Genomic DNA, 12,556 nt, shown 5'->3' with positions numbered 1-12,556 from the left:
CATTTTATCAAAGTTTCCCTTTTTAAAATTTAGTGTTAGAGCTGCAGATTTACTTATTGTTCCTCTTCCAGTTATTAGTTTAAATTTGATCATGTTATGATCACTGTTGCCAAGTGGCCCCACCACCGTTACTTCTCTCACCAAATCTTGCGTTCCACTAAGAATTAAATCTAAAATAGCTCCCTCTCTTGTTGGTTCCTGAACCAATTGCTCCATGAAGCAATCATTTATTACATCCAGGAACTTTATTTCTCTAGCAAGTCCTGATGTTACATTTACCCAGTCAATATTGGGGTAATTGAAATCTCCCATTATTATTGCACTGCCAAATTGGTTTGCTTCCCTGATTTCTCTTAGCATTTCATCATCTGTCTGACCATTTTGTCCAGGTGGACGGTAGTATACTATCACTATACTCTTACCCAACACACATGGGATTTCTACACATATAGATTCTACTGAGCATTTAGTTTCTTGTATGATCTTTATCCTGTTGGACTCTATACCCTCCCGGACATAAAATGCCACACCCCCACCAAGTTGATCCACCCCTATCATTGCGATATAATTTGTACCCTGATATAGCACTGTCCCATTGGTTATCCTCCTTCCACCAAGTCTCTGTGATGCCAATTATGTCAATCTCATCATTTGCTGCTATACACTCTAACTCTCCCATCTTCCTTCTTAGACTTCTGGCATTGGCATACAGACATTTCAAAGTGTGTTTTTTGCTTGTTTTAACAACCTGCTTTTCAGTTGTTTGGGATAATTCGGAAATCATTAGCTTTGGTGATTTTTTACATATAGGTATATGAACTATGTTTGCATTTAATGGAACCTCTCTGTTGGGATGCCCTAACTCTCCTGTTTCATTAGTATCCTTCAAGGATACATTTCTCCGAACCATGCACTGCTGAGTGACTGTCGGCTTTCCCCCTTGTTCTAGTTTAAAAGCTGCTCTATCTCCTTTTTGAAAGTTAGTGAAAGTTTGAAAGTTAGGTTTCCATTCTAGTTTCTGTCTCCATATTTGTAATTTGGGGTCTTTCTGTGCTTGGTGAAGGTTGCTTTTGAGTGTTTTACCGAGGTGAGGTCATGTAGGCATGTGTATCAGTCTTAGTTATTGTGTTTTCTCATTAGGACTTGTATTGGTGGTAAATTGCTGTCTTTTCATAAGTAGGGCTATTAGAGTTTATATTGCTATTATTGAGGTGACACCAGAAATATCTTTTTTGTATGGTGAATTGTATGGGGATGTCCTAGATCTGTTCTGCACCCATTAAGGGGTCAGGTGGGGGTGTGTGTTCCTGTGGATGCAGATGTTTCCATTTAGCCCCGTGACAATCATGTTTTCAGTATGTCATTCATGTAAGAACTATCTGTCAGGTGTGTCCCGACAGAAAAAATGTTGAGAACCACTGATCTAGTGTATTTGGATTTTCAGAAGGCATTTGACAAAATCCCTCATGATAGATTGCTCAGGAAATTAGAAGGCCATGGGATTGGAGGCAGTGTCCCATTGTGGATTGGTAACTGGATAAAGGACAGGAAACAGAAGTTAGGACCAAATGGTCAGTTTTACGAACGAAGAAAGGTATTTAGTGGAGTGCCCCAGGGGTATGTATTGGGAACTATGCTATTTAGCATATTCATAAATGATCTGGAGCAGCAATTCTCAACCTGTGTTTCGCGACACACCAGTGTGTCGCAGCTCCCAGAGGCCCACTGCCCCACTTGTGCTTCCTTTCTCCCCAGGGACGGACTGGCCGATGCAGTTGGTAGGGGAGTACCACTACTGGAGGCCAGGCCGGCGGCAGCTGAAGTGTAGAGAGATCTTGCACGCCACCGCTAGAGGCCAGGCTAGCGGGGCTGAAGAGCAGAAAAGATGCTGCGTGCTGCCACTGGAGGTCAGGCCAGCAGCGGCTGAAGTGCGGAGAGACCCTATGTACTGCCACTGGAGGCCAGGCCAGCAGCGGCTGAAAAGCAGAGGCCAGGCTTATTGGGTCAGACAATGAGAAGAGGCTCCACGTGAGCTTGTGTGTGTGTGTGTGTGTGTGTGTGTGTGTGTGAGTGGCAGCTTTGTGTGTGTGTGGTAGAATGGGAGCAAGAACATTTGTGTGTGATTGAGAGCATGTATGTAAGAGAGAGAGAGCCTGGTCAGAGGTGATGTGTTTCTTTAGAGAGAGACAGACTGGTCAGGAAGATGACTGGTATGTGTTTGTGTGAGACAGAGACTGGTCAGGCAGGTGACTGGCGTATGTAAGAGACAGAAACTGGTCAGGGAGGTGACTGGTGTGTGTGTGAGACACACTGGTCAGGGAGGTGACTGGTGTGTGTGAGAGACAGAGACTGGTCAGGGAGGTGACTGGTGTGAGAGGAGGAATAGCCTAGTGGTTAGAGCAGTGGGCAAGTCACTTTACCCTCCATTGCCTCAGGTACAAATCTAGATTGTAAGCCCTCTGAGGATAGGGAAATACCTACATTACCTGAATGTGATATCTCAGATCAAATGTCGGTATATAAAAATAAGTAAATAATTGTGTGTGTGAGACAGAGACTGGTCAGGGAGGTGACTGGTGTGTGTGTGTGTGAGAGAGACAGAGACTGGTCAGGGAGGTGACTGGTCTGTGTGAGACAGAGACTTTGTGTAAGTGACCAGTTGTGGGCCCTAAGGAAGAGGACTGTGAGAACAGAGCTTCAGCAGCCACTGCTGCTTCTGATGTGTGCTCTTGGTCTGGAAGGGAAAGGAGTAGGAGGGCTGAAGAGGGTAAGTAAAGGTGGCTTTTTAAGTTTATTTTTCATTTGACTGCCATTTTAATTATTGGGTATTATGTGATGTGTCTGCTGTTTTGAAATAGTTTATTTGGACAATTTTTAATAATTTTTTATGAGTTTTTAATTGTTGGATGTTGTTCTGTTCAGCAGCTGTTTTGTAACATTTATTAGTATAGTTTTACAATTATTTCTGTGTGGGGATCTATAGCAGCTTGGCTTATTCTGTTTTCCTAATAGGAAGTAATTTAGTGTTTAGGGCCTGGTTTAATATTTATTTATTTATTTATTTATTTAGAACTTTTCTATACCGATTTTCCAGTAACAGAATTACTGATCAATTCGGTTTACATTTTGAACAATAACAACAGTGACAAGTAAATGTCTTACAAGGAACAGGAAGAAAATAACTTGGAAGTAATATGTGGGTTGATAACATAAAAAGTACTATATACAAAGACTAAAGGTGGGTAGAGGCACTAAACAATGGCGTGGGACTGTCAAGAGGGTGGGTATTGGGTTTTGGACTGCCAAGGAGTTGGAGATTGTTGGAAGAATTCTTTTGGTATTCCTAGTGTAATTTTTTGGGGTATTCTTTGGGGTTTCAGAGAAGTTCCAGAGCTGAACTTGGATAGTTCTTCTGTAATTCTCTTGTTGGTTGTTAAAAATAAATTGAGGTTCTTATATAGCTCTCTTGTAGGATGAATGAGAATATCCTAGAGGGGTCCTTGGCAGATATTATTCAGCAGGCTGATGTTATGGAAAAGCTTGATGGAAGAGCCACGTCTTAAGTTTTTTTTGAAAATAATGGGGCATTGTACTGATTTGAGTTCTGATGGGAGACTATTCCAGAGTTTGGGACCAGCTGTGGAGAATGCTCTTTTGCTTAATGTTGATTTCATTGGTGGAGTCTGGAGGTTGTTTCTGTAGGCTTGTCTCACTGGTCTAGTAGATGTGTGGAGTTGTAAAGGGATTTTGAGCTCAAGTGGTGTTAGGTTATGTAGTGCTTTGTGTATTGTTGAGAGCACTTTGAAGCGTATTCTGAAATTGACGGGCAGCCAATGTAGGTTTTTTAAGATTGGTGAGATGTGGTCTCTTTTGTTAGTCTTGGTTAGAATCCTTGCCGAAGCGTTTTGCAACATCTGTAATGGTTTTAAGGTGTTTGCGGGGAGGCCCACTAGAAGAGCGTTGCAATAATCTATTTTCGTGAGAATGATTGCTTGTAGAACCAGTCGGAAGTCGTGGAGATGGAGGAGTGGTCTAAGTCTTTTTAAGACTTGTAATTTGAAGAATCCATCCTTTACTATATTGTTGATGAGAGCTCTATAATTCATTTGGTTGTCAAGTATGACTCCAAGATTTCTGACTTGTGGTGAAAAAGTTAGTTGAGGAACGAGGTTGGTGCTGGGAAGTGAGTATGTTCCATCTTGAGAAATGATTAGGTATTCAGTTTTGTTTTGATTAAGAATAAGATTTAGGCTTGCGAGTAAGTTGTTGATGGCTTGTAGGCATGTATTCCAGAAGTCCAGAGTTTTTTGTAGAGATTCAGTGATTGGGATTAGAATCTGTACATCGTCTGCGTATAGGTAGTGTATGAGATTTAGGTTGACAAGGAGTTGGCAAAGTGGGAGGAGGTAGATATTGAATAAGGTTGGTGAGAGTGACGATCCCTGTGGGACTCCCAAGTCGCAAGCGACTGGTTGCGATTCTTCCTTGTTGACCTTGACTTTGTATTGTCTATTCTTAAGGAACGATTTAAACCAGTTGAGAGCTGTATCTCTAATTCCAATGTCTGAAAGACGATCTATTAATGAGTTATGATTGACCGTATCAAATGCTGCTGATAGGTCTAAGAGGATGAGTAGACAGGGACATCTTTTTTCAAGATTCAGTAAGATGGAATCCATTAAGGAGATTAGGAGGGTTTCTGTGCTTCTGGATTGGCGGAAACCGAACTGGGTTGGAGAGAGAATGCTGTTGTTGTTAAGGTATTCTGTGAGTTGTTTATTTGCTACTCGTTCTAATATTTTAGCGATGAATGGTAGATTTGCTATTGGGCGAAAGTTTGCTGGTATATCCGGTGAAAGATTAGGTTTTTTTAGGAGTGGCTTTATGATTGCCATTTTGAGAGAGTCGGGAACTAGTCCTTGAGATAGGGAGCAATTGATGATTTGTGCAATGTGTTTGGATATGGTTTTGGCGCATGAAATGAGGAAGTTGATGGGAATGGTATCTTGAGGGTGTGAGGAAGGTTTGATTTTTTTTAGGATGTTTTCTATCTCTAAGGAGGAGGTGGTTTCGAATTCGCTCAGGCATGTCTTTTGTGATGGGCAGGTAATCTGTGGTGTGTCTAGCGTAGAATTGTTGTTGTTCTTGTGCTGCGCTAGTAGGTTTGGGATCTTATTCTTGAAGTAAGTTGCGAGTTCTCCCGCTTTGCTTGCCGCTTTATCATCTGGTATGGCTGTAGATGGAGGTTTCGTGAGAGAAGAGACCAGTGAAAAAAGCGCTTTGGGGTCAAAGATGAAATGGTGAATTTTTTGTGAGTAAAAATCTTTTTTTGCTTGGAGGATGGATGCTCTGTATAGGTGCATCGTGGATTTGAATGTCGTGAGGTTAGGAGATGTTGGGTTTTTACGCCAAAGTACTTCTTTTTTTCTGAGCTCCTGTTTTATAGATTTTAACTTTGGTGTGTAATATTTGTAGTATTGCCATTTCATAAGTTGAGTTGTTATTGTGTTCCATAATGCAGGTGTAACTTTGTGCGGATTAGTTTCTGTGCATTATTGCAGATCTTGGGACTATGGTAAGTGCTATATTTCTCTTTCCATTTCTCCAGGTTTGCACTACATGCAGAGTGGCTTTTTTGGTTTTCCATTCCAGTTTCTGTCTCCATATTTATAATTTGTGGTTTTTCTGAACTTGGTGAAGGTCAGTTCTGGGTGTGTGACCGAGGTGAGGTATTTTACTAGCATGTAGGCATTTTTATCAATCTTATTTGTTGTGTTTTCTCAATAGGATATGCATTAGTGATAAATTACTGTCTTTTCATAAGGAGGGGTATTGTGCCTGGTAGTAAAGGGAATTTTGGAGTTTGTTTTGCTTTTACTGAGATGTCATCAGAACCAGAATATCTTTTTTTGTATGGTGAGTTGTACATATAATGCCCTAGTTCTGCTCTGTACCCATTGTTGGGGGTCGAGGGGGTTCCTGAGGATGCAGAATGTGCATTTACATTTAGCCCCATGACAGTCACATGTTCAGTGTGTCATGCATGTGAAAACCATCTGTCATGTATGTCCCAGCCGAAAAAAGGTTGAGAACCACTGATCTGGAGAAAGGAATGATGAGTGAGGTGACCAAATTTGCAGATGACACAAAATTGCTTCGAGTTGTTAAAATGGTAGCAGATTGTGAAGAACTGCAGAAGGAACTTGTGAGACTAGGAGACTGGGCTTCTAAATGGCAGCTGCAATTTAATGTGGACAAATGCAAAGTTATGCATGTAGTGAAAAATAATCCCAACTACAAGCACACAATGCTGGATTCTATGTTAGGAGGACCTCGGAGTCCTTGTGGACCATACCTTGAAATCTTTGGCTCAATGTGCTGCAGCAGTCAAAAAGGCAAATAGAATGTTAGGAATTATTTGGAAAGGAAAAGAGAACAAAACTGAGAATATCACAATGTCCTTCTATAGATCCATGATGTAACCACACCTTGAGTATTGTGTGCAGTTCTGGTCACCCCATCTCAAAAAAGACAGAGCAGCCATGGAAAAGGAACAGAGAAGGGTGACAAAAATTGTAAAGGGGATGGAAAATCTCCTTTATAGAGAAAAGGCTAAACAGATTAGGCCTCTTTAGCTTGGAAAAGAGAAGACAGAGGGGATATGAGTGGGGTAGAAAGGGCTAAATAAGGAGCAGTTATTCACCCTTTTAAACAACACTAGGACTAGGGAACACTCCATGATAACTAGCAGCCGGCAGATTTAAAACAAATCATAGAAAGTATTTTTTCACTCAGCGCACAATCAAGCTATGGAATCTATTACTGGAGGATGTGGTCAAGGCAACTAACACAATGGGGTTCAAAAGAGGATTGGACAAGTTCCTGAAGGAAAAGTCCATAACCAGTTATTAGCAAGGTAGACTTGGGAAAGTTAGCATGATGGACCTTGGTCTGACACTGTATGGCACTTCTCATCCCATGGGATCACACCCATCTCTAAGGATATATTGAAAAAATCCTTCAACAGAGCCGCCAAAACTTCTCTGAGCTCCCTTAATATCCTACGATGCATCCTGTCCGGCCCCATCACATTGTCCACTTGCAGTTTTGTTAGCTCCACACAGGCCCTTTCATCTGTAAGTGATGCAGCATCTATCCCACCACCATATACCCTCCTTATCCAATCTCTTCTTCAGTGAATACTGAACACAAGTGTTTGTTTAGCATTTCTGCTTTTTAACTCCACAAGGATCCTCTCAATCTTACGAACCCAGCTCTACCCTTCCTTTCACACTGTCCCCTCCCTCCAGACTTCTCTCTCTCCCTTTCTGCAAGGAGAACCTGGATCTTTCTTACTGGCTGCCCAGTTACAACCCTGGACTCCAGTCACATGGGGTCTCTGAAGGGGTGCTCCTGGGGAATACCATCACTTAGTCACAAGGCTACACACAGTTTTATTTTACAAACAGATGGTCTCTCTCTGTGTTGATTAGCTTGGCAGTGTGGATTTAGTTTATGGCTAGTATACTCCTATAGCACCTCCCTTCCGAGAAGGAAAACAGAGAACACGACTGCTTCTCAAACTAGTCTTGAAGTGTTATTTCTAAGAGAGTTTTGCTTTGGGCACAGAAAGAGAAAAAAAGCTTGTAGAACTAGGACTCTTCATATTGTTCCTTAGACAGAACATAACAAAAAAAGACATAGGACATGCCATGCTGGGTCAGACCAAAGGTCCATCAAGCCCTTCATCCTGTCTCTGACAGTAGCTAGATTTCAAAGAGTAGATCCATTCCTTGTTACTCACTCCCACCAATAAGTGGTGGCTTTTCCAAGTCTACTGTTTATGGACTTTTTACCCAGAACTTGTCCAAATACCTTCTGAAACCCAGCTATGCTAGATGCTTTGACCGCATTCTCCACTTATTATTTTACAAACCTCTATCATTACCCCTCTCAGCTGTCTCTTTTCCAAGCTCATCTTTCTCCGTTAGGAAGGTCTTCCATCTCCTTTATCATTTGGTCACCCTCCTTTGCCCCTTTTCTAGTTTTCCGTCTTTATTGAGATGGGGCTGACCAGAACTGCACACAATACTGAAGATGAAGTTGCACCATGGATTGATATAGAAGGCAATATGATATTTTCAGTTTCCATTCCTTTTTGGGTCATCCTTAACATTCCATTTGCCTTTTTTTTTAAATCTCTGCTACACACTGAGCCAAGGATTTCAACATACTATCCACAATGATCCCAACGTCCTTTTCCTGGGTGGCGATTTCTAGCAAGCAACCCAGCATTGAGTACATATAATTAGGATTATTTTCCCTATGTGCATCATTTTGCACTTGTTTACATTAAGTTCCATCTGCCATATAATTGCCCAGTTCCCTAGTCTGGCAAGATCTTCCTGCAGTACCTCACAGTCTGCATTTGTTTTAAGTTTTTTGAAAAGTTTTGTGTCATCCGGATATCTGATCACTTCCCTGGTTGCTCCCTTTTCAAGATTGTTAATGAATAGGCAGAACAGGCAGCTGATTTCCTCCCTCTCCTGAAGTGGAAGCATGGGAGTTACATGCCCCAATCACTTTTTACTTGAAATCCCCAAGGTTCTTGCTAAATCTGAATTCTGATATTAAATAATTAATAGAATCAAGTAAAGATTTATTACCTGTTGCCTTTTCCGGATTGTTGCACATGAAACATTGCCAAGCCCCAGCTTCCTCACTGAAACCAAAAAGATCAAAGAATCTCACTTCTTCCAAATGCAACTGGATGTGGTCCAGATCCTAGGTCAGCAATAAAAGAAGACATACCATGAATTGACAGAACTATAATCAGAACCCCTGGTTTCCTGTTGAAGATTTTAAAGATTCTGCAGCAAGATTTAGCACATTCTGTGGCAGGTTTTTCAGAATTCAGCAGCAATTATGTGGAATATTTGCATAATTTTGCAAACAGATTTACATCTCTGAATATGCAAAAAAGTTAATTTGTTATTGAAAACTACTTGCATTGTTTCCTTTTAAACAATATTTAAACTATGTACAAATGCATTTACCAAGTACAAAAATGAAGTATTTATCAAGTAAAGATATATGTAACAAACTTTTAACTGTGAAATGCCACTTTTGTTTCTAATTGAAAAATACTACAACTATCCTTTTTATATTTTCTTTTCTTGAGAAAATCCTTGTCTTTCCAAGTATACGAGTGCACATATTCTGAAAATGCCCTCAGCATTAGCAGTTTGTCATTCTGTTAATTACACATAATATGTGCACATATATTGGATGCATGGCAACAAACACAAAAGAGAGTTGAATTAGCACAAGCTGAAACTTGTCAGCATTAGTGTCAGTCATCAAGGATTCTAGGAATTCAAATTAATGACTTCTGTCAGTTGTGGGACACCAGTAATTACAGACTTCCAAAAGACTCATTTGCGTGTTTGAGCTGGTTTATGTCTGACCACATGTGCAGGTGCAAGAACTTTTGTATATAGATGAAATTCTTCTAAAGAGACATTACTCCATCTAGGAATTATATCAAAATCATTTTTGGTTTGATAAAGATTTGAGGGATCAAACATTCAGACTGCTTTCTCTGTCCATTCCAAGTTCCCTACAGCAGAAATGGGATTGGGTGAAAACAGCAGATGAGCGTTCCCTGCAGGCCGTTTACGAAGGGAAGGGCTGGAACAGGAGATGAGACTATAGGCAGATACCTGTAACTTTCTTTAAAAGATTACATTAACAGGTGAGAAAGCTTCAGGAATATTGATTCTGTGGCAGGTTGTCAATTATGCAGCAAAGGCTAATTGTTTTTTTGTTTTTTTTTTTTACCATGACCTGCATAATTGCCAGCCCCACACTATGGAACTCACTCCCAATCGAAATAAGAACTCAACCCAACATAAAAACCTTCAAAAAAGAGCTGAAAACCTGGCTTTTCACTAAGGCCTACTCAAACCCACACAATCAACCAAACTGCCAGACACCTACACAACTCGACATCAAGAAACACCCTTCAATCCCATGATAAACAACATACCTACCATTCAAAGTGTTGAGACATTATTTTCAACTAACCGCAAATGTATATCTAACCATATTTTAATTATACCTTAAACCAAGAAAACCTGTTTTACTATCCTACCTATATAACTCATCCCAGTTACAGATCTACCCATCTCCCCTACCATGTAACCCCCCCTATGTTTATTAGAACATATTGTATTAACTAACACACAAATACCGAAGCTGTAAACCGACATGATGGCAATATGTTGTGATGATGTTTATCTAACACTTTTACCGACCACTGTAAACCGTTCTGATGGCGAAACCGAATGACGGTATACAAAACACGATAAATAAATAAATAAATAAAATAAAATAAAATAAATAATTCTGGGAGCCTAAGGGCACTAACTACAATTCACAAACTGAAAATTAACTGAAAAGGACCTACAGAGAGCTGAGTATGCCTATTTTCCAAAATTGACTACTGTTTAACAGGAATGTGATCTATTTTATTCTCTGTGGATATTAATTAATATAAGAATCAAGCAAATCAGAGGCTGCATTGTACTTCTCATAGAAAGATTACAAATTCACCTTCTAAGGGCACAGCTTCAAGTTTAGGATCCCCCTACTCCTCCCATTCACAGAGAATATTATATAAGTTGCTGCAAACAAAAGTACTGCATTTATATTTCAAGTAGAAATCATGACAAATCCCTAGTGACTAAAAGCAATACAGTATGTCAGGTATCATGAATGGTGAAACAAATGAAAAAAAGATATGATATATCTTTAGCTAAGCAAGGAGTTAAACCCCACTTATTTTGATTTTCCCCAAAGTGTTTGAAAAAGTAAACATTGATGGCATATATGTCTCTACTTTTGAAGTTCTTGCAATGTTGGGGGTATTATTTAGTCACTGGCTAGATTGCAAATTTAACTGGATAAAATTATCCAGCTAACTTTGGAGGGATTTTCAGTAATGCAGCCACATTATTGAATGTAACAGACTATGTTAAAGATAGCCAGATAACTTCACAGGTCATGAAGCAAGCACACATATAGGCCGACGCAATTCCTTGCGCTCGGACTAGTGCACAAGTAAATGTGTGATTGGATTCGTGTTTTGGATACGCTAAACTAACTCCCGATGCAATAACAGGATCAGTGCGTCCAAAACGCGCATCCAAAAAGCACATAGCTAATAGTACTCATCACATGTAAATGCTATGCAGATGAGGCTTTTAGTTATTAACACCCGATGCAGAAAATTGCCGCTTGGCTAACATACCTTTTTTAAAGGAAGCAGCAAATTTAACGCATCCAGATGATATCATCAGAGCACAAGATAGGCCTATTTTTTTTTGGGGGGGGGGGGTCCAGATGAAACCATAATACCTGATTTTCCCAGCGGGGAAGGGGGTATTTTATCAAGGGGGGTTGGGTTTAACCGAAAATCAGAAACTCTAAATATAATCTTCACAGATCTTCTTCCCAGTTATTTATTTCCAGAAGATATTATCCTCTCCCTCTCACTTGAACACTCAGGGGACCATGGGTTTATATACCATGTGCCATGGGATATAGATTCTCACATGTAGTTTTCTTGCATTTCCTGAACTTAATAGATCAAGGACTTTGTTAAGCTCTGTGAGAAGACATAGGTGGCAGCATCTGAAATTCTCAGATGTGCTGATGATGAGGCACACTGCCATCCTCTTCTTCACTGTGTGCTTGGGCAAGAGATCACACCAGCACATGATAGGGGCACAGGCCAATTGCCACCATTTTGAAAGATGGCATCGACTGGATCATTGCTAAGGGGCGTTCTGCGCTTGCCACTGGGACCACCAGGGAGACTTTTAAAGGTTCAAAGGTACAAATCCAGGGGATTTGAGAGCCCCCACTGGACACCAGGGATTTAATCTATGGAAGGGGGATAGGGAAGGGGTTGGATACATTGGGGGGGAGGTTGGGACAGGGGGGTTAGCCAGAGTATTTTTTGGCACAGGGAGAGGTTTGAGATGGGGCAGGGCATTGTCATGTGACACCGCAAGCAATTGTTTTTACTTTTTTAACTTTTAGGCCACCTTGACAGATGGTGAGAGGGTGGGTGGGGATTTTCCATTAACTCTGGGGGGGGGAGGGGTCATCTTACACTTTGGGAAGGGGCTATTTTGGGCTGCCACAGAGCAATATCAGCCACAGAGCACTGAGATATGAATTAATGTCCCAGTGCTCCGGGGAACAGTTAGGTATAACTTTTGATTGCTGGCTAACTGTTCAGGAATTAACGTGGCTTGTTTTTATTTTTTGGCAAGCCCCGTTAATTAATTTTAATTAACTTACCTAGGCATGATCTGCTTTGTATGTGATTTGCAAAATGTATGCATGCAAAGCAGCACATCTTACTAGGGGCATGTTTTGGGGTAAAATATTACACGATATCGCTGCGTTGGGGCTATTATCATGTGATAAACACTGTTTTTTTCACGTTACACCCGTATCACAGCTTAGTAAATGACTCCCTTATAAA

General features: G+C 40.6%; 1 protein-coding gene across 6 annotated transcripts in view; it reads right to left on the bottom strand.

The window, feature by feature from the left end:
- Positions 1 to 12,556, bottom strand: part of VEPH1 (ventricular zone expressed PH domain containing 1) — a 371,196-nt gene that overhangs the window by 55,532 nt on the left and 303,108 nt on the right. For all 6 annotated transcript variants that reach the window (XM_029615395.1, XM_029615396.1, XM_029615397.1 and 3 more), the window contains one exon: positions 8,667 to 8,784. In XM_029615395.1, the coding sequence (XP_029471255.1) occupies positions 8,667 to 8,784 (118 nt within the window). Of the gene's footprint in view, positions 1 to 8,666; positions 8,785 to 12,556 lie in introns of those variants that run through there.

Source organism: Rhinatrema bivittatum, chromosome 9 (genome assembly GCF_901001135.1).
Source record: "Rhinatrema bivittatum chromosome 9, aRhiBiv1.1, whole genome shotgun sequence".
NCBI lineage: Eukaryota > Metazoa > Chordata > Amphibia > Gymnophiona > Rhinatrematidae > Rhinatrema > Rhinatrema bivittatum.
The sequence above is the reverse complement of the archived record's forward strand: the minus strand, read 5'-3'. Positions and strand labels throughout refer to the sequence as shown.